Source organism: Otolemur garnettii, unplaced genomic scaffold, assembly GCF_000181295.1.
Source record: "Otolemur garnettii isolate 467f Iridium unplaced genomic scaffold, OtoGar3 scaffold00083, whole genome shotgun sequence".
Lineage (NCBI taxonomy): Eukaryota > Metazoa > Chordata > Mammalia > Primates > Galagidae > Otolemur > Otolemur garnettii.
Genome location: NW_003852478.1, coordinates 8677459 through 8700550, shown reverse-complemented (window position 1 = coordinate 8700550; position 23092 = coordinate 8677459). Strand labels below are relative to the sequence as shown.

The window sequence follows — 23092 nt, the reverse complement described above, 5'->3', positions numbered from 1 at the left end:
TTTTGCATATGGTATGAGGTAGGAGTCTAAATTCATTCTTTTGTATGTGGATAGCCAGTTATCCCAGGACTATTTATTGAAGAGATTATTATTTTTCTTTTGAATGGACTTGATACCCTTCTCAAAAATCAGTCATGCATAGATGTATGAATCTTTGATGATTTATTTTGGAACTTCCTATTCTGTTCCATTGATTTATAGGTCTGTTCTCACACTGGTATCACACTATTTTGATAACTGTAGCTTTGTAGTAAGTTTTGAAATCAAGAAGTGTGAGTTGTACAACTTTGTACTAATTTTTCAAAATTCTTTAGTTATTTGGTGCCCCTTGAAATTCCATATGAATTTTGAGAATGGATTTTTCCATTGTTGCAACAAAGGCTGTTGGAATTTTTATAAGAATTACATTGAATCTGTAGGTCACTTGGGCAGAATTGCCATCATAGTGATATTAAGTCTTCTTATCCATAAACACAGATATCTTTCTGTACTGTTTAGGTCTTTTATGGTTGCTTTTGCTATTCTTTAGCAGAATACTAATTTAGACAAAACAATCCACTTCCTTCCAAAGTTACCAAGGAACACATTGACAAAATGTCCCAAATATTGAATGACTGCATTAAAATACATTTCACTGTAGTTCACAAAGCATTGCTTTATTTTCATATAAGTAATAGTCACTGATGAATGGGAAAAAATGATAACTATCAGTATTTACTTGGAGAATAATTTTCATAGGACACTGATGAAGGAACATTTTACACATCTTTAGAGTGGCAAGGGACACAGGGACAAGCATACAAGATTGAAAGCATAAAAGCATATTCTCATAAGGACCAAGCAATCCTTGTTGTTGGAGGACCAAATAGAATCATCATTAATGTAAGTAGAATCAAAGTTCACAATCTGCAAGTCCTTCTTAAGATATGCATGATTCAGCTTATTTACTGTTCGAGCAAAGGCATATTTAGAAGCACAGCTATATGCTTCCAAGCTATACACTTTCTTGAAGTGCAGATCAAAAAATGGATTGTCCTAGAAGAGAAAGAGAGACATGATTTCATTTGTAGCCAAGAAAGTAGCTAGGTTTCCTGAATTCTCTCATATTCTCTTGGATATGCTTATTGATTGTAAAGTACCAGCATCAAACATATTTCTAAAATCTGCAAATGAGTTATTCAAAGCTACCTGCTACAAATATAATTGCTTCTAAAAAATCAACAATAAGAAAGATTATTTTTGTAGCATCAATATTTTTTCAATTACACAAAGTCTTTTACCAAGTCTTCCCAATGCAGTGAATTTGAGAGGATGAGTAGGGATTGAAGAAGAGAATAAACCTACTTACAGACTTGTACAGGGCAGAAGAGAATTTTCCCTTTGTTTAGTAGGAGGTTGGTTCCTTGTGCTACTTCAAATGTAGAAGGGAGATGTCTAATTAGCCATTGGCATTCTACAGATCACCACCTTACTATCTTCGAAGTTAATAAGAAGGAATTACTTTTGAAGGTAATAGGAAGGACTATTAAATCATTTAGCTGAAACTGACAAATTGGTAAAGACTACCTCTAGTCTTTTGCTATATTTCTAGTTGAAATGTTTCAAGAAAGCATGGACATGAAATCTAGTCTATGTTCTACATATTAAAACACTGATTGCTACTGTTATTAATAGCAGCAAAAATGCCTTGCATTTACAAAGTTTACAAAATGCTTTCACATCCATTATGTGCCTAACTTCTAGAGAAAAGATTTTGCATGATTTATCTTCATGGTCCTAGTGCTCACCCATGGCAACTACTAAATTCTTAACCAATGTGTGTTGAACTGATCTGAAGTTCTTCTGAAAGAATTGGAGGTAAATATTGCCCTAAATGATAGAGGCAGAACTAGGAACCAAAACTAACACATATTAATAATTCATTAGCATGTAGTATGTAAACATTATATGCAAGCAACTTATCTATTTTCAACTTCTTTTTCGAAGAGGAAAATTCTTGCAGGAGGCAGGAAAAAGAGCACTGGTTTAGAAGTGAGACAACCATTTTGACTCTCATGTAACCATGGGCAAAGTGCTTATCAAATGTGACTCTCACTTTTCTTCTCATTTTAGATAGGGTTGCTGTGAAATGTACGTGAGAATAATCATATAGTGTAGAGCTTAATAAATAATAATTCCTTTAATACCCTGCGTCTGTGAACAGGCCTGATGAATATGAATATGCCTCTAAAAATTGTGATACTGGTGATATCACCTTGTTTTACACCATTAAAAATCCATGAAAGCATAATGATGTTTTCATAAAAGAGTATATAAGGGTGGTGTGATTTTAAACACAATGCCTCCCTAGTCACACTTGCAAATATTTTCTAGCTGTCATAACTACAGCTTCAAAGACAATTCTGCCAAGAATCTACATAAAAGGAAATCAGATGTATTTCATCACCTGATGCTAATCATACTCCTCTTCATGTTTCTCCCAAATATTTGTTCCTCATCAAGTAGAAAGTACACCTTATGCTTTTGTGCTTAGACAGGATTAATCTTTTGCTTTAGTTTAGTAATTGAAAGCTGAACATGCACGCACATGGAATACAAGTCTGCCCGTCTGTCTTCTCAGTTCTTTTTGACAAAATCCTAGATCTAAAAGAGATCTCAGAGGTCATTTAGCAATCCCTTGTTCTTAGCTGGATAATATAGTAGTTTACAGAGAGGCAAAGTCCAAGCCACACATTTAGTTATTGGCAGAGCCAGGACAAAAACGAAGATCTCGATCAGCTCAAGCCCAATTTTTGCTACATCATCCTGTCTCCTGTTTGCACAGTCAGTCTCCAAATCCCTGGTCATTTTGATTTCTGCTTTATAAATTGACTTCAATTTCAATTCCATCTCATTTTACAGTTGACAACGTTCTGGCTTGGAATGGTTCTATTGAAAACTATAGCATTGCTATTGAGAAAAATAAAATAAATGCTGACTTCTGAGGATTCAATTCCAAGGCAGAGAAATAAAAATTCCCAGAACATCCAGGTTATTTTTACTGCATCTATACAAAAGAAATATTTAAAGGAATTCTTTGAATATTATTGTTTTCCTTCTATCAATTTAATATTTTAGGTCTTAAAGTGATGAGAAGAACAGAAATATTCAACTTCTCTTTTGTGTCTAGCTAGCTCACTATCAAATATAATAATAATCTTAAAACTGAAAAGGTAGAATCAACAATTTGAGATGGAATTAAAGGCCAAGAAAAGTGAGGAAAAAATGGAGCCTGGTAGCTCTTTGAAATGAATCTGTTGACAGACCTGATAAATATGAATATGCAGTGATATATTTAACTATTTCCTAAGTGTGAACATTTGCGTAGAATATATCCTTAGAAAAATATACTCTATCTTGTATTGAATACTTAGGTGACAAAGCAATGGAATCAAGCATTCTCCCATCAAGAAGGCAAGACTAACACACCATTTTTTTAGAAAAGGACTCCCCGTGATAAGTAAAGGCAATACCAGGCAGTATAAATTGGTATTAGTAAGAACAAAAATTAGTTATTCAAATTAGATTATTCATTAAGGTAGAATTAAGTGCTTATGGCTGTCCAGTTTCCACTGTATCCTCAGAGACTGTAGGGCCCAGTATAGCATAAATCCTCAATAAATGAATGAATGGAGGAATGAATAGATACGTGAATTTGTAGAGGTGTTAAACAACCAATCCAAAGACGGGAAATTAATAGATTTCTAAATAAATTCTAGCTTTACCACTTACCTGTGACCTCAGGCGAGGCAATCTCTTTAAGTCTCATTTCCTTCATTTGTAAAGCAAAAGTATTAGTAGTATCTAATTCACAAGACTTTATAAAAATTCTGTAAAATTATATATAGACTATATAGAAGGGGCTTAGCTTGTCCCTAATAAGAGTGTAGCAAACTTAGTTTACCAAGTGTGGGGTACCCAGCAGTAGTAATGGCGACCATCAAGGATCTGGACATAAGTGCTTGGCTCTGCCTGTTTCATCAGTTTGATCGCTGACTTGGATAAAGTCCTACTCATTACTCTGTATCCCACTATGATTAAAAAAATCAAGATATTAGAAGGTTTGAACAGTTGGCAACCAGGCCAAATTAACAATATGGCATTCGTTAGGATTAAGAATAAATGAACGTTAAGTTCTACTTCATTCAACACTAGCACAAATATTTATTGAGTACCTAATACCTATCAGGCAAAAGGCCATGATAAAGGCTGAAAATTCATGATCCCAGATTTAAAATAGCTTTTGATTCAGAGGGCATATGAAGTAACTCAACAATTTCAGTCTATAGGATTACAGCTATAACACATTTTCATCCAGGCTGCAGTGGGTATGTGGAGGTGGGAAATCTGGGTAAGAGATGGAGGTGATTAGGCATTTCAAGCCTCAGGAGTCAGTATTTAAGCAATGTGGATGTACAAAGTCTAAGGGAGGGCTGTGTTCTCCATCAAAGGAAGAGTTTCAAGGACAGATTATAAAAATCACCTGTCAAGTGGTGGTGAAGTGGGGAGACTGCAGTAGCCAATCTTTATCCCCTTTCAACCCTAACATTATAGACTTCCAAGAGTTATATAGTCCTTCTGAAAGATGAAATGGGTTTGATGACTGTCAAATTTGAAAATAAGAGAAGGAATTTCCAAAACATATGAAGGAAATTTATGTGGGGAGAGGGTGATGGTGGAAGCATCATATATTTGGAAAAATGGCATTTAAAGTTTAAGGATTGATCAATAGATTGTATTTAACCTGGTAAGAGGCCCTTGGGAAAGATGCCTTTAAATCTAATAGATAAGATTCTATTATTTATCTAACTCATAAAAACAGAACTAGGAAAGAAAAAAGTAGATCATCCCAGTAGATTAAACCATATAAATTAAGAAGGATATAGTGTCATCTTAACATTTAGTATATGCCAAGAAAATGTGAAGCAGGATCTTGAACATAAAGATCTCCAGTGTATTGATTCTATATCACCTTATAAAAATGGAACACTTACAGTATCTGCTTCTTTTCCATCAATCATCCGCAGATCATTCAAAGACCACTTTTTTGTTACTTCATATTTTTCATCTAACCCTACTCTGTAGTGTTTCACCATAATTATTTTTACTTCTTCAGTTTTGGTCACTGTAAAATAGAAAAAATGTTTACATAAACTCCTAAAAGATAATTATTCAAGTCATACTTTTCAGTATTTACGTATGCCCTATTGTAATGACCTTGAAACCACAACAGATACACCTCAATTTTGAACCAAGATGTATCTGAACCTTCTGAGTATGCCCCCAAATTTGCTTAACAAGCTAACTTTATTTTTGCTACAGTTGTGATTACCCTACTGCCACAGTAATGTCTGTTACATGGAATATTGCGCTATGTGCTTGGAGCTCTGATCTTTGGGGTGTAGAATGAGGTTCAACCTGGGGCCAGAAATAAGAGGCTTAGTGTTAGCACATGGTCAATGTTGAGTGTTTATCAAAACAAGTTGGAATTTTCATTTATGACACTAAAACCTCCATAGTTGACCACCTCCCCACATTGACCACCTCCTTAAGTTGATCTAATGTTGTTCATAGCCGGACATGCACTACATGTACATATCAGCTTAGGTCCTTATGGTGACCACCTCTGTATGTTGACCTGTTTGTTACAGTCCCTTGGGTGGTCAAATTACAGAGGTTCTACGATATAAAAAAGTGAGATCAGGAAAGTAAACAGTTCTGACTTACATATTAAGTCTCCTGTGTCCTTGAGCAAGAGACAATTAAAATGAGTTTTTTCTATCAGCAGTGATGCTCAGGATTCATTGAAGAAGAAAGAAAAGAGCCACAGATACTGGAGGGGTCTGGAAATGGTAGCTCAGTGGGTTCTGGCATTAGAAGTTTTGGAGTTAAATATGACATCGCCTCTTACAGAAAATTTAATTTGGTGAAATTTAAACATCAGTTTACTCATGTTGGAAAGTGGACATCAGAATGATGCAAACTCACAAGATGTAAAGATTAAAGTAGACAAACTATATAAAGAACTTAGGATAGTGGTTTATGGTAACTGTGAAAGTGTTTTGTTTTGGTTTTTTGAAGAGGCTGTTGTAGTAAGCTGGACATGGGATGTGGGTAATGGAAAATAGAAATGGAAAATCCAAGTTAGATTTTAAATGAGGCCTTGACAAGACTGGATGAAACCCAAACACTGGAGGAAAGTATGGAGGACAAGCCAGTTTGGTGGAAAAAAAGAATTTTGCTTTTAACATACAGATGAGGTGCGGGACACAACTACAACAAGAACTTTACAAATAAATACAAACATTGTAACCTAATACTTTGTACCCTCATGTTAATCTGAAAAAAACATACAGATGAAGTATTCATAAATTGTCTCAAAAGCCAATGAAATAGAAGTTTTGCTATAGTATATGTACACCATGGAATACTATTTAGCCATGAAAAAGATGGAGACCATGATAGAATTGCAGAGCATTCTACTTACTAAAGTATCACAAGAATGGAAAAGCACATATTCAATGTACTCAATACAATATAAATCCAGTAGACAAACAAATACATGCCCACACAAGAGAAAAACACAATTAAATTCAAGAGGCGGGGGGTGGGGGGAGGAGAGGAGGAAAGAGGACTGCTGTGCTCTCACCTGAGAAGCACAATAAAAGTGTATACAGCACAGTTCCTGGGTAAGAGACTTCATACAACTTGGACTCCACCTTATAAACACAAGCAATGTCACCCACCTAATTGTACCCTCATATTAATTAAAACTTTTTAAAAAACAGAAGTTTTCTATATTAGGACTAGAAATACAAACTTGGGGTTTTCATGGGAAGAAAGATTTCCAAGACCATGTTTATAGGGAACAGGAGAGAAGAAGGGAAAGTGGAGAAGAAAGAGATGGTATCAAAGAAGTCTGAGAAGGGGGCCTCAGAATAGAGATAGGCCCAATAGTCTGATGCTGTGGGAATAAAAAGGATGGAGAATTTCAAAGGTTTGGAGACAACCCTGTGAAGTCATTTGTTAGGTAAAGCAGAGTTCAGCCCTAGCACTGCATCTGACTTGGGGAAGATCAAGGATTTCCTCCGTGAGGGCAGTTTCTCTAGACAGCTACAGAGGACTCCTTCACGCACTTAAGCACTGATTGAGTGTATGTTATGTGGCAGTCCCTGGATTAGATAGGATTACAGCAGGTAATAAGAAGTAAGACTGAAGGTTGTGGTTGAGATCACATACTCCAGGAGTTTGGAAGAGGAGGACTGCACATCTTGGGAACACAGGGAGCCACTGAGGGGCACATCCTGGAGAGGACCTCAACCTAAAGATTTTACTCTAGAGTTAATGAACTGTCTCAGAGTCTGTGAGCCTCCTGATACAGTTGGTAGGCTCTGCCCATCTATACTTCTCTAGCTCTAAAAAATGTCTACCTCCACTGGTGTAGACATTAGCTTTGGGAGGAGGAAAAGATTAGAAGAGGATCCCTTAGGCTAGTGGGCTGGTGCAAGGAAGTGGAGATACAGTTGATTCTGTCATATTTCCTAAGGATAAGATCCTAGAGATAGGCCAGTTTCAATGGTTCACACCTATAATCCAAGTACTTTGGGAGGTTGAGGTGAGAGGATACTAGAAGCTAGGAGGAGTTCAAGACCAGCTTGGGCAACATAGCAAGACTCTGTCTTTACAAAAAATATAACAATTAGTTAGGCATGGTGGGGGGGTGCCTATGGTCCTAGCCACTCAAAAGGCTAAGGCAGGAGAATTAGTTAGGCATGGTGGGGGGCGCCTATGGTCCTAGCCACTCAAAAGGCTAAGGCAGGAGAATTCCTTGATCCCAACAGTTAGAGGTTACAGTGAGCTATGATGGTGCCACTGCACTGTAGCATGGGCAACAGCCAGATCCTGGAGGCAGCTGTGTTGTCATGAGGTGTGAGGGGATAGGTGCTAGGTAGCTAGTTAGGCAAGAGCTAGCCTGAAGGGTTTGGAATACTAAGCTAATGAGTTCAAATGTTATTCTAAATGTTGTGTGTGTGTGCATGTGTGTACATGTGTGCCCACACGCAGAAAGGGAGGGTGTCACAGAAGGAGTTTAAGTGAGTGAAGGAGCTGAGCTTTAAATGTTAGAGACTCCTCTTGGAATATTCTCTAAAGGATAGGCTGCAGATAGAAAATGGAGAAGAGAGATAGTAAGAAGGTAGGATGGCCAGATATAGGCATATATATAGGCAGTGGCCCGTGCCTATAATCCTAGCACTCTGAGAGTTGAGGTGGGTGAATCCCTTGAGCTCAGGAGTTCAAGAGTGAGACTCCTATATCTACAAAAAATAGAAAAACTAGTAGGGTGTTGTGATGGGCACCTGTGGTCCCAGATACTTAGGAGGGTAAGGCAGGAAAAGCACTTGAGTCTAAGACTTTGTGAGCTCAGCTGTGACATCACAGAGTGAGACTTTGTCCCAAAAAGGAAAAAGAAAGCAAGAAAAGGTAGGATCTACCAGTCATCAAGTTTTCTTACATTAATGGTCACTGTCCCACTGACAACAAACTAAGAAAATAAAAGTGCATTCTTCAAAAAGTTAACCTTTTGATGAAAGGACCCAGCATGGAGAGAGCAAAGCTCCTTATCTGGAAAAAACAGCCTCCTTTAAAGCTAAAAGGCCCTAAGAATTGTCTCCAGCCATCAGCCAAAGACATCTGCTCAGGTTGGAGTAGACCCAATCCCTAATTTCCACATTTGCACTTTGCTGCCAGCTAAAATTAAATGGCCGTATCCACATTAATGCAGTGGCAAAGTGGAAACTTATCACATTGCTTTAAAACAAAAATGTGTTTATGTAGTGAAAATGTTAGAGAGTTGAGGTTAGTAACATCAGTATTTCTGTTATAAAACTATGATTTGGTGACTGGGCACCTTGGCTCACGCCTGTAATTCCAGCACTCTGGGAGGCTAAGATGTGTGGATTTCTTGAGCTCATGAGTTCAAGACCAGTCTGAGCAAGAATGAGACCCCATCTCTACTAAAAATAGAAAAACTGAGGCAAGAGGATTGCTTGAGCCCAAGAACTGAAGGTTGCTGTGAGCTATGATGATGCCATGGCATTCTAACCAGGGCAACAACTTGAGACTCTGTCTCAAAAAATATATATATATGATTTAGTGAATATCAATAGACCCAAGGGATTTCTAGACGCCCAAATTAACTTGCTCCAGTTTTAATATTTTAGTCAACACTTTTGGAATTATAATCTTAACCTTATTTCAATCATTTATTTTCAATTTTAATTTAAAAATGAACTTTTTCATTAACCAATACCTTTGTTACTGTGGTAAAATAGTTGATATTATTCATAAGGCTAAATGGAAAGATTGGCCAATTGATCCAGTATAAATTGGCAGAACAGAAGGAAAACGATAGCTCACAAGTTTCCAGAAATGTTTTAAATAAACAATTCTGTCATTTTACATCCTTGTGCCATAGAATTGTTTTCATTATTTGAGTTAAATAATAGGAAAAATTACAACAAAATATCAAAGAAAAGCAGCATCAGTGAAATGTTAGGAAGTATTGGCAATGTCTTGGGTCATTGAGAAGGCTGTTCCCAGGCTAGAGTGCAAGGCCATCATCATAGCTCACAATAACCTTGAGCTTCTGGGCTCCTAGTAATCCTTCTACCTCAGCCTCCCAGGTAGCTGGGACTACAGATACCAGCCATCATGCCTGGCTAATTTCTTAATTTTTAGTAGAGACGTGGTCTCGCTATGTTGCTCAGGCTGGTCTCAAACTCCTTTATTTTTATTGTTTGGGATTCATTGAGGATTACAAAAAATAAGGTTACACTGATTGCATTTGTTAGGTAAAGCCCCTCTTATAATTGTGCCTCGCACTCAAGAGGTGTGCCATACACCATGACCCCCATCCTCCTCCCTCCTCCCCTCTTCCTGCTTCCCCGTTCCCCTATCCCCCAACCTTATATCAGATCATCTGCTCCCTTATATTAGAATTGAGTACGTTGGATTCTTGCTTCTCCATTCTTGTTATGCTTTACTGAGAAGAATGTGTTCCAACTCAATCTAGGTTAATACAAAAGATGTAAAGTCTCCATCTTTTTTTTTTTCTTTTTGAGACAGAGTCTCACTTTGTTGCCCCAGTCTACAGTACTATGATATCATACCTCACGGCAACCTCAAATTCCTTGGCTGAAGATATTCTCTTGCCTCAGCCTCCCAAGTAGCTGGGACTACAGGCACCCACCACAACACCCAGCTATCTTTTTCATATTTAGTAGAGATGGAGGTCTCACTCTTTCTCAGGCTGGTCTCAAATTCCTGAGCTCAAGCAATCCACTTTCCTCAGCCTCCCAGAGTGCTAGGATTACAGGCTTGAGCCACTGTGCCTGGCCTGCTATATGGAATGTCTTTAAAATGAAAAAAAAAAAAATTGGCCATAAGCAAGTTAGGACATGAGTTATTGATGTACTTACAGAAAGAGGAGATAGAATGGGAGAGAAGGAAAGTGATCTTACATGAACAGAAGCACCAAAAAACAAAACAAAACAAAACAAAACAAAACCAAGAAGGACATTCAATTCAATCACTTACTCAATCTGGTTTTATGAAACTAGCCCGTTCTCAGTGTACTCTCTGAAAGCAATATAGCAGAACAGTCAGGCAAAAGTAAACTGGGATTTGAAGCCTCTACCTGTAGCTTATTAGTTGGTGATCTTGGACAAGTTATTCCGCTGCTGTACACCTTGGTTTTATCATTCATAAAAAGTGGCTAGTATGATAATACACGTGAGGGACTTACCATAGTGCCTGGAACACTAGCTGTTAAGAAATGCAGCTATTACTGGTTAGAAGCACTGTGTCAAAATGGAAAGAACTTGAGTTTAGAATTAGATTTACTACTTGTGACTTTGGGGTAGTAACTTAACTTCTTGTGACTATGGTTTCCTCATCTGTAAAGCAGTAATTCTATTTATCTTATAGATTGTCATGAAGATTAAAAGGAATCACATAAAGGTCATTAAGTAGACTTGTTTCCAGCACTTGGTAGGCATGTCTTACAACTATCCCTTTCATCCCATCAGTAAGAATATTATTCTAAAAATGAAAAAGTTTTAACATTTTTTTTCCTTTAAAGCTCTGCTATAAGGTTTCCATTCACCCTACAAATGATATGGCTTGGAGCTTAGAATTGGCAGGTCATCTTGATTCCCACATTTATATCTCTAAAGTGGTAGATGAGCCACTGAGAAAATCTGCCTTAAGAGCTACTAATGGATGATAATGTTGTGGATTGTTGGTTTTAGAGATAATGAGAATACTCCAACTCTAAAATCCAGGCTCCTGGCCCCTTTGGGAACTAAAAAATAAGTCACAAAAAATGTTCCAAATAGGAACAGCATTTCCATACTATAGTCACCGCCTACAATTACCCTGATTTGAAGAGTCAGAATATTTTATTTAAATCACTTCATAGAGACATTTAGTGATTCCACAAATGCACTGGGTGTGTGTGTGTGAGAGAGAGAGAGAGAGAATTAAGCAAAATCAATGAAGTGGGTTATTTCCTGTGTTTAAAAGATGAAGAACAGGGATTTTAAGGTGTAAAAATCTACTCTGGTATTCAAGGTATGTTGTCCATTTTACAATCCTGATTATAACTAAATTTTGTGGTAAATTTTATGATATTTACTGTAAAATTAATTTTATACACCTATTTTATGATTGCTTTACAAATCAATCCTGTATTTCTTTCTTTTCATAAATTTTAGAAATGAAGAATAATAAATGCAGTCAAATCAGAATTTTCTTACGTGTTCTTTTTGAGCACAAGATTGCTATTGTTATAGAACTAAGTGTATTAATATTTATTAAAGAAAATATTATAGGTTACAGAATTTGTTAAATTTATCACATATCAAAACGGGCTTGATTAAATCTGCAACTTGAAAAATAAAGAGTATGCATATAACTCTATTTTCAGATCACATGTATACCTGTTTGGATATATTTTGGCCTACTGCTATTAATAGCATTTTTAATTATATGAAAACTTTTCAAAGCATCACCCTCCTTTTATCCTTACATAACACTACGTAGTGGTAGAACAATTTGTTCTTAATTTACAGCTGAAAAACTAAACTCTCCTTGGACAATACCTTTAGCCACCAAAAAAAAAAAAAACTTAAAAGAAATTCTTTAGTTTGTGCTCTCTGTCATTAAGACACTGGAAATTCACAGATTTAGCAGCTGTGGTTTCAAATGAAACCTTTCAAATAAATTGATTTTAGCAATCTCTCTTTCTTGTTAACTGATGTTTTTTCTTTCTTCCTTTTTCTTTTTTTTTTTTAGATAGAATCTCTCTCATTCTGTCACCTGGGTTAGAGTACAACAGAATCATCTTAGCTTACAGCAATCTCAAAGTCTTGGACTCTGGTGATTCTCCTGCCTCAGACTCCTAAGTAGCTGGGACTACACCTGCTTCCCACAGTTAATGTTTTCTATTTTTTTGTAGAGAGGTAGGGGGTCCCACTCTTGCTCAGACTGGTTTTGAACTCCTGGCCTCAAGTGATCCTCTTGCCTCAGCCTCCCAGAGTGCTAGGACTACAAGTGTGAGCTACAAAGCCTGGCCAACTGGTTCTTATTTGACATTTTTATTGTTAACAGTCTTATTGTAAATAATCTAACATAATTATTAGATTCTTTGGTTTCTGTTCTATTCCTCTTTGGAGAAGTTATATTCTAGTATCAAAAAGTAATCTATGCAGGCTTGTTGCTCATAGCTCAAGCAGCTAGTGTGCCAGCCACATATACTGGAGCTAGCAGGTTCAAATCCAACCTGGGCCTAAAAAACAATAATGACAGTGACAACCAAAAAATATCTGGGTGTTGTGGCAGGTTCCTGTAGTTCCAACTACTTGGGAGACTGAGGCAAGAGAATCACGCCCAAGAGTTTGAGGTTGCTGTAAGCTGTGATGCCACAGCACTCTACCCAGGGCAACAGTTTGAGACTCTGTCTCAAAAAAAAAAAAAGTAATCTGTGTAGAGAAATTGTGCATACTATTTCCAAAATTCTAGTAAATGCCATTCTTCAGATTAATATCTATGAATGGAAAATGCAGATTAATATCTATGAATGGAAAATGTTTTTCTAAAGATATGAGAATACTTAAAGTAATCTAAATACATATTATTTTCTAATTTATATAATATATAATGTTTTTATATATCAAACATTTTTACTGTAAAGAAATATTTACTATCTATACACATGTACTTGTATATATATATATATATATATATATTTTTTTTTTTTTTGCCAGGGCCGGGTTTGAATCTGCCACCTCTGGTATATGGGGCCGGTGCCCTACTCCTTTGAGCCACAGGTGCTGCCCTGTACCTGTATATTTTTTAAAGTAAATATATTTTCCCATGTATTTAAAAAGCATAACTTTTATCTTTTATTTTGTTTGAAACATAATTTGTCCTGTTTTGCTTTTTCCTAGTAAGAATTTAACCAGGGAATGCTCTCTACAGATAAAGGCTTTTTTTATTTCCATTTCAGAGATGTCAACACTGAGGCCTGAGAAGCTAATTATCTTGCTCCATATTTTTCAGCCAGTAGGTTGGCAAAACAGGGTCAGATTTTACACCAGATTTGTTTAATTCCCACCATTCCAATGTCTCTTGTTACTTTCCCATTCCATTTTGGCTAATGTTTTAATATGTTATTTCAAGACTTTCAGAATTTCTTTAATTCATGTGCACGCTCATCATCGCACACATGACTTCTTCCTTTCTCGTGCCTGCACATAACAGAGCTTCCCCCTCCTTCATAAGAGGATGCTGCTTTTAACTGCCAGCGCTAATGATGCTCTAGGCTGAGCAAAGCTAATCCCAGGGAGAAATGACCATGCAAACACTGAGAAGGAAGGAACTAAGGGTCAAGGAGACCCTGCTGTACATCCCAGCAAACTACAAAGTGGGAAATTGAGCCTTAGACATCTGATTTTGACATAAATCAGATAAATATCAAGATTTAACAGTAAATCACAATCCTCTGATTGTGAGACTCTGCAACAGATATATTCTGATCAATATAAAGAGATTAACCATGTTCAAACATAATGTCATTAATTTGAAAAATACATGATGGAATTCAACTATGCTGGCTGGACTCGTGAGTCTCACAAATCCAGAACTGCTAGGTTGTAGGGTGTAAAGAGGAAATCATAAGTTTGAGACCCTACTCTCTCAAGGCCCCCAACCCTCAAAGTATGGTTACTTGCCTCAGTAACTATGACCTGTTTGATTCATATAAATAACAATTTTCTGAATAAAGCACGGTCAAAGATTCAGGACTATTATGCATCATACTGACTGATTTCACATTACCGTTCTGTTGAAATGTATTTGCAACTATCACAAAAAAAGTGTTAACATTTGGGGAAAGTGTTCTCACATTGATGAGTGTGATGGAGAAGAGAACTGAGAAAAGTTAATGAATCTGTACAATTGCTAATGTTAACCTAGATCTGTAATATTGTTGTCTGTGCTGTCTTCTCTCTCTCAGCTCCGAGGAAGCCTTGTTTCTTCCATGACAGAATCACTGAATTATTTCTAACCATAAATCTAGGAGACATTTTCTCATGTCATGTAGAACAAATTTAATTACATAATTTAGAGGGAGACACTAAGATATATGTAGTAAGTTGGATTTATAAACTTTTGTAATTTTTAAAAATAAGTTTTTCTTTAAAAATGTTACACAATGAGAAATTAGCTTTATGAAGTGAGAATTATATTAAATACAAAATTATTAGATTTTCATGTTAAAATAAGATCTTCTCTAATATAGTATATTCAGTAAAAATACTTTTAGATATAGTGATTTGATGGTTAGGATACAATATAGTTTCTACTTAAATTATTTTCATTGACTTTTTTCCATAATTTAATTTCTATTTCCTGGACCAATTAAGTTTCTTACATTGCTGATATGCCAAGTCTCCACACTTTGTAGTTATATAGCAAAACATACTAAAGCAGCGGTTCTCAACCTGTGGGTCGCGACCCCTTTTTAACAATGAAAATACATTGCAGCGTTAAGAAGGTTGAGAACCAGTGTACTAAAGTGTTAGAGGAACATTGCTATTCTTATTATTGAGTAAATATTACCATATTATTAGAAATAGAAGAGTTGTAAAGAATTCTTGGCGCTCTCTTGAAAGATTTTCTACTTCCCTTGTGTACGACCTCTTGACACCTTCTAAGCTAGTTGTCAGAAAGGGAATTATAACAAGTTGTTTTCTGAAAATAGGTGTGGGCCTTAAACAGGCCAGTCCACAATGAAAATTTCTAAGCTTTTTCTTCCTAAGCCCATGAAAAGTATTAAAAGGCATGACTTGGGAAAAAGGAGTCCTGTAAATTAAATTCAGTAATGGCCCGAGCATTTCTATCTAAATTCTGCACAAAAATCCCGAGTTAGGTAAACCATAATTAGGTGCAAAAGCCTATTCCTAGCTTTGGGCAATTTTCATGAATTTTAGAAGCTTAAAAGAAAAACCATTATTTTAGTTAAATAGTTTATAGAACAGTTTATCTGATCCTTAAAGTTCCATTTTCATAAACAAAATTTCTATTATAAAGTATAAGAGAAAGAAATTTTGAAAGATAATTTCTCTCTTCAATATAAACCACCAGAACATCCAAGCCATCAGAAGGAAATCTAAGGTTTTGTTTCTATCTGAGAATGAAAAGGGAGAACCCCAGTTTTTCAGACTGGCAAAAGAGCTGTATAACTCAATTCTCCAAAGAATTTAAAAATATACAGACAGTTCTGTGTTGCATTTTTAAAAATTAGTTCTTATGCAATAAAATTGCATGTCACATAAGTAAATTAAATAAAAGATTGGAGACAAAATAATCAAATCAGGAGAAGTGCATATCCAGTTTCATTTCTGAACAATTAACCAAAATACTCTAAATACAATATTTTGTTCTTTCATTTTTAACACTTGCAAAAAATTTGATAGAATCCAAATTCTTAAACTTGGCATAGTTAAGCTTTATCCAAAGAAGACACAAGTGCTGCATAGGAAAATAAATTTTTTTAAAAGTCTCTCTCTATCACCCAAGCATATTTGGATGATTTGCTTTTTAAAATGATAACAGAAAGAACAGATTACCTGACACACAGAGGTAATACCTGTCTTGGACGGAGAACTCTATTTCAATGAACTCGTACAGATTCTGCGAGAGAGGCTTAAACAGTTTCTTCTCCAAGTCCTCCTTTACCAGTGATGACATTTCCTCCAGTTCCACTTGATGTGATAATCTTGGCTCCAGCTCACTCTTTCTCTCCTTTTGCTCTCTAGATTGCTTGTCTGGGTTAAGCAGCTCCTTGCTAAGTCCTGCCCACCTCCCAGCCCTCTCTTTAACTTCTTATTCCAGCCACAGCCCAGGCTCCGGAGAGCTTGAGAGTGTGGTCAGACCCCTCACTGCGGTATCTGCCCAGTGGCGGCAGCAGCAGCCAAAACACAACAGCGACACCAGCCCCACCGTCAGTCTCCTGCATCCAGCCTTGAGCAGGCTGCTCCAAGCTCTCCTGTGGCTTGCAGAAGGGGAAACGTATTTACAACCACTGGCTGATATCCACAGATCTATTTGTGGTGTACCCTGGTTATTCCAGTATGGGAGCCTAGTCCTGGTTTAGGCCACTATGCAAAGAAAGACCAAAAGACCTCAGTTTCAGTTTGATGCCATTATTTAAATCAGCTGTCTGGCTGTATTGATTGGGATCATCTTTCATTAAGAACTTTGCTATCGTTGGCAAGAGAAAAGGCATCTGTGCTGTTCCCAACACATCCAACAAGTCTTTTCCCCCTACTTCTTTCCCCTCCTGCATGCATTAAGACCATTGCTTCCATGAGAATCTGCACCAATTACTGGGCCTAAATTACTGTTAAAATGGAAATTTTAAGTAGACTCACGTTAATACTATTTATTCTCCACTCACAAAAATGTATTAGGTACCTATGGGAGTAAAGCATTATATTTGTTTCTTGAGTGAATTTCCTAGCTTCAAGGAGCTTGTAATTGAACAGGGATGAGTTCACCAGATAATTATCAAAAATGTGTAAAAGTGAAATATGGCACAAAAGGGAAGGGGACACAGACTAGACAGGATATTAATACTTGGAAGGTATCAGAGATAGTGCTATGTGAGAAGGTCTAGAGTTGAAGAATGAGAGAAAAGCATAAAAGTGGTAGGGGTGGAGTACATGCCATTCCATGGAGCCAAAGTCCTGATTAGTAAAGAGGTGTGTACTATGGCTTGACTGTGTCACCTCTAAAATTCAGCTGTTCCCAATGTGATAGTATTAACAGGTAGGACCTTTAAAAGGCAGCTATGACTGCCTTGCCCTCCATCTTCTGCCATGTGAGGATATGGCCCTCCCCAGACAACCAGACCTGCTGCTGCCTTGACCTTGGACTTCCCAGCCCCTATGAGAAGTAAACTTATTTTTCTCACGAATGACCCCATCTATGGTATTTTGTTATAGCAGCACAAATTGACTAAGACAGGATGTTTGAGAGGACAGACAGGAAACAGCTCTCCTGAGTTGTAGGGTATGTGAAGGTAAGGCTTGGAAGATGGACTGAGGCCAGATCATGCCAGGTTAACCCTTCAGACTCTATTCCATAGAAGTAGAGAGCCAGTGGAGATCATTGGGCATTCATTCATTCAACAAGTATTTACCAAGAATTCCCTATGTCAGGCCAGTCATGGTGGCTCATGCCTATAATTCTAGCACTCTGAGAGGTCAAGGCAGGTAGATTGCTTGAATCCAGGAGGTGGAGACCTACCTGAACAAGAGAAAGATCCCATCTCTACTAAAAATACAAAAACTACCTGAAAAATTCAGAAACTAGTGATCCTCTTACCGTAGCATGTCCCAAGCACCTATAGTCCCAGTTACTCAGGAGGCTGGGGTAAAAGGATCAAGAGCCCAAGAGTTTGAGGTTGCTATGAGTCATGATTATACCAAGGCACTCTACCCAGGGTAACTAAGTCAGACTCAATCTCAAAAAAAAAAAAAAAAAAAAAAAAGAAGAAGAAGAAAAAGAATTCACTATGTGCTAGCCACTGAGTTAAGACCAGGGAATATGGCAATGAAAAGCAAATAGGCCAGTTCCTTGGTCTATAGAGTTCAGTGAGGTAGATGGATAATACAGAAAAAAGTAGTGGTGTTTTAAGGGTGCACTCAGCTGCAAGTAACAGAATATGGGACATAAAGGTGTGAAATAATCTCATGTAATAAAAGTCCTGCAGCTAGGCAGTCCCAAGGGTTAGCTCAAGGCTCATAGATGAAGGTTCCCAAGGGCTTTCCATTCTTTTGATCTACCATCTTCAGATGTTGCCTTTTTTATCTTCAGGCTGCTATGGTTCAGCTCCAAAGACAGAAAGAATGGAAGGAGGTGGATTTTCTCCTCTCCTTTTGTCAGGAAGCAAAATCTTTTTCTGAAATCAATAAACAGACTTCCCTTCACATCTCAGGGGCCATAACTGGGTCATACAGCCATTCCTGGGAAAGCAAGAACAGTCATGGCTTTATGATGGTGCTTTGGTCAATAGGGACTGCATGTAAGAAGGTGATCCCATGATGTTATAATGGAATTTAAAAATTCCTGTGGTCAAGTGCAGTGTTTTTCAACCATTTTTATCTCACAGCACACTTGAACCTACAGTTAAACTACTGAGGCACACTTAAATTATGTTGATCCAAAAAAGTAAAAAAACACACACTGGGCTTTGAAGGCCTTTTGAAAATAATTTTATTTCCATGTTTTTCAAAATTTTCCAAATTTGAAATAATTTGAAAATTATTTAAAATAATTATTTAGAAATAATTAGCAATCATAATTTATCAATGATCATTAATATTTTCATGGCACACCTAAGATCCTCTCACAGCACACTACTGGTCAAAAATCATTGGTCTAGTGATATCATAGCCATTATGACATCAGTGCATTACCCTTTCTATGTTTAGATGCAGAAAGTTATCATGCGTTACCATTGCCTACATATTGGGTCCAGTAGCATGCTGCACAGGCTTGTAGCTAAGAGCGCTAGGCCGTACCATATAGCCCAGGTGTGTACTGGGCTGTACCATCCAGGTTTGTGTTAAAAACACTCATATAATGATGAAATTGCCTAAGGATGGCTTTCTTGGAACATGTCTCTGATATTTTAAGTGACATGTGACTGTATTTGTCATTTTTTAAAATCTAAAAATAGTCTGGATCTATTTTATTTTTATTAATTATGTTTTCAGAGCCCAAGGAACAAGTTTCAATTTTCAAATCATGCCTTAATCACTTCCCAACCTAGACTTTTTTGCAACCTTTGAATTATTTATTTGCTTAAGAAATCTGGAAGTGCCTTGCTTATATTTAAGTAATAGGATAATCATATGAGCAAATGGTAATGTGAACTCCCTTTTGTGCATTCACAAATTGTAGAAATGGGCCAGGCATGTTGGCTCACACCTGTAACCTTAGCATTTTGGGAAACTCAAGCAGCTGGATTGCTTGAGATGAAGGGGTTCAAGACCACCCTGAACACTAATGAGACCCTATCTTTACCAAAAATAGAAAAATTAGCCAGATGTAGTGACATACACCTAGAATCCCAGCTACTTGGTAGGCTGAGGCAAGAGGGTCTCTTGAGCCCAAGAATTTGAAGTTGCTATGAGCTATAATGATGCCATTGCATTCTAACCCAGGCAACAGAGCAAACCATTTATCTCAGAAAACACAAACAAAAATCTCAAAGCAAATTATAGGAATGACAGGTCTATACAGCATTTAGGGTTAAGATCATTATTTGGTCCTGTGGAATTACAGAGTTGGTCTCATTACAATTTTACTAAATCAAAATTCTTCTCAGGCTTCTCTGCTGTGCAGGAGGTGGCAATGGCAGACACTATGCACACAGAGGCCAGGCTCGATCTCCTCAGGATTCTAGACCCAGACCACAAAGCCTTTTGCTTAAAGAAAATTCCATGGGGATGTATGGCCTCACATCACTAAGTCCTTGAGAGATCTCCAGGACAGGAGGGAAAATACTTTCTATCAGCACTAACCAATGCCAGGCTCCACGTATGGGCCTTGGAAATATATGAATGCATTGTTTCAGTTAATTTTCCAACAAAGCTGAGAGGTGGATATCATAGCCCTAATTTTACCTAATGAGGAAACAGAGAATTTTGTGAAAACATGGCAGCCTTCCTTGAAGCTTGACAAGGAGAATAATGCATCTTTGACTCACATTTCTTGCTTACACCTTTGTCAATAATATCTTTAACAAAATATTACTATAAGTAGGCCAGGTGTGGTGGCTCATGCCTGTAATCCTAGCCCTCTGAGAGGCCAAAGTGGGTGGATTTCTTGAGCTCAAGAGTTCAAGACCAGCCTGAGGAAAAGTGAGACCCCGTCTCTACTAAAACAGAAAACTCAGCTGGGAGTTGTAGGAGGCACTTATAGTCCCAGCTACTCAGGAAGCTGAGATATGAAAACTCCTTGAGCCCAAGGTTGCTGTGAGCTACGATGCTACAGCACTCAACCCTACAGTGATAAAGTGACACTCTTTCTCAATTAAAAAAAAAATTACTATAACTAAATCTTCATTAACAGAGTTCTAAATTTGATACCTTCTTATGTATGATTATTACCAGATTGAAAATGCCAGTTCTGTGCTGTATTCCTTAAACTCACTTGTGAGAATCAGGAGAATGTTGTTATCAAAATAATTTCCTATTGTTTACAAAAATCATATCATAATTTTTACTTAATCCAGTACTTCCTTGGTGATTCTAGTTTGGGAATATTTTGTGAATGTGTCTGGTTTGGTGATTTAGGATAAGTTCCACGTGTTTATACTTTGTGAGGTGTTTTCTCTTGTTTCCACCTCTTTTCAAGTGGACACTCAAGTATTTGTACTGGATATAATCCCATAACTCTGACTGTTGTAAAGTTATTGAAGAATACAGCCCTATTTCTAAAAGGAAAAGAAATGCAATTTTATTCTTTTTCTGACTTCTCTTCCCTGACATCCCAACACTCACTGCTGAGGACTTGCTAAGATCCCTGATATCTCCAACTTCAGTTTATCACTAATGTTGCAGAATGTGTCACAGCAGAAAGGCCTCAAAGGGTCATAGTCAGTGCCAGCATCTTCATTAAGAAAATGTTCCCAGCTACTTGGGAGGCTGAGGTAAGAGAATGGCTTAAGCCCAAGAGTTTGAGGTTGCTGTGAGCTGTGACGCCACAGCACTCTGCCCAGGGCAACATAATGAAATTCTGTCTCAAAAAAAAAAAAAGAAAAGAAAAGAAAAAAGAAAAGGAAAAAAAAGAAAGGGTTTCTCTGATTCAGCCAGAGATGGAGTACATCTCTTGCTCAGAATGTCCTGATGTGATTTTCAAACATGGTTTTATGGAGACAGTTCCCTTTTAAAAAGGAAAAAGAAAAATCCTAAAAACACCATATAAAAAAATACTCTTGACTATATACACACACACAAAATTTGAATTTTTCAGGGAATATTTTATATTTTCAAATAATTTTATAAATATTTTAAAATGATAAAGAAAAGGTTTGTATCTTCTTTTGTATGCCATAGAACAATACTAAGAACAAGTTTTGTTTTGTTTTTGGTTCCTTTAAATCTATGATTTTATGTTCATGAAAAGGCTACTTCAATATAATAAGGTAATGAAAATAAATTTTTTCTTATAAAATGGCCTCTGTTGTAGGTACTAATATATATATAGCAGTTAGTTTTTTTTTTTGAGAAAATGTTCATGCTTTATTGTTATTTATAAACTCCCAAGCAATATTTGGAAAATCACTCTAATGGAATAAAACCAGATTTTGTTAGAATGTGAATTAATATTCTTAAAGAATCATAAATGGATATTGGTGCCATAAACTCATCCAGTTCTTGCAGTAGCAGTGGCTTTCCTCAGCTAATGAAATTGTCACTTAACTGATGAGCAGTTAGTGTTTTAAATTTTTTTCTTATTTTGGAAATATAGGGATTTCAAATTAGCTAATGGAATGAAAGCCATATTATTTGATAGCACATTCATAATCAGTTCATCATAATAACTACAAAATCAACACATAATAATAGGCACAGTCATATAGTGCTACACACCTCCCAGGCACTATTCTAAGAGCTTTGCCTATACTAGTTTATTTAATCTTCCCACCAACCCTACGAGGTAGGTAATGTTGTTTAAATTTTACACATGAGGAAACTGGGGCACAGTTACCAGTTCTTTGTCCAATGCACATTGTAGGAGAGCTGAGCTTGAGTGCAGACAGTCTTGAGCTATAGTTTGTGCTCTTAGCTACTGTCTTGTTCCAATGTGACTGTAAGTAGTATTTACAGAAGCACACACACATTTCTTATGATGTATTAATTATTAAAGAAAGGTATTATTTTCTCATCTCTACCCTTTTGTTGACTGCCTTTTCATTTTTAGACTTTCTAATTTTGCTTATGCCTAAAAAAGATGTCAGTAGTTCAGGGCAGGTAAGGATGTCCCACTCTTATAATAGGTGTTTAAAAAACAACAGACATTTTATAGTCAATATATAACATACAGAGGATATCTATTATTTTTCCTTGCATGATATTCTTTCTTCTGGTAGAATAATCCATCTTTTCTATGGAGAAACAATTTTGTTACTGAAAGTTTGGTATTAACCATGAGGCTAGATTAATGAGAATGAAGAACTGGCTCGGAGCCTGTAGCTCAACTGGCTAAGGCGCCAGCCACGTACACCTAAGGTGGCAGGTTCAAATCCCCAGCCCGGACTCGCCAAACAACAATGACAGCTGCAACCAAAAAATAGCCGGACGCCTGTGGTCCCAGCTACTTGGGAGGCGGAGGCAGGAGACTTGCTTGAGCCCAGGAGTTGAAGGTTGCTGTGAGCTTTAATGCCACGGCACTGTACCCAGGGGGACAGCTTGAGGCT

The 23092-nt window shown here is 37.0% G+C and overlaps 1 protein-coding gene across 2 annotated transcripts; it reads right to left on the bottom strand.

Moving 5' to 3' along the window:
* Positions 1-737: 737 nt before the first annotated feature.
* LOC100946534 (exocyst complex component 1-like) lies at positions 738-16368 on the bottom strand. 2 transcript variants are annotated; one of them, XM_023516004.1, is made up of 3 exons: positions 16250-16368; positions 5034-5164; positions 738-1035 (listed from the first exon to the last, which is right to left on the bottom strand). In XM_023516004.1, exons 2-3 carry the CDS (start codon positions 5133-5135, stop codon positions 769-771), a joined length of 369 nt encoding a protein of 122 aa, XP_023371772.1. In that variant the 5' UTR covers positions 5136-5164; positions 16250-16368; the 3' UTR covers positions 738-768. The 2 variants fall into 2 exon arrangements, with proteins under 2 accessions (XP_023371772.1, XP_003794681.1); XM_003794633.2 differs by having other exon boundaries at positions 16230-16362.
* Between the last annotated feature and the right edge of the window lie 6724 nt (positions 16369-23092).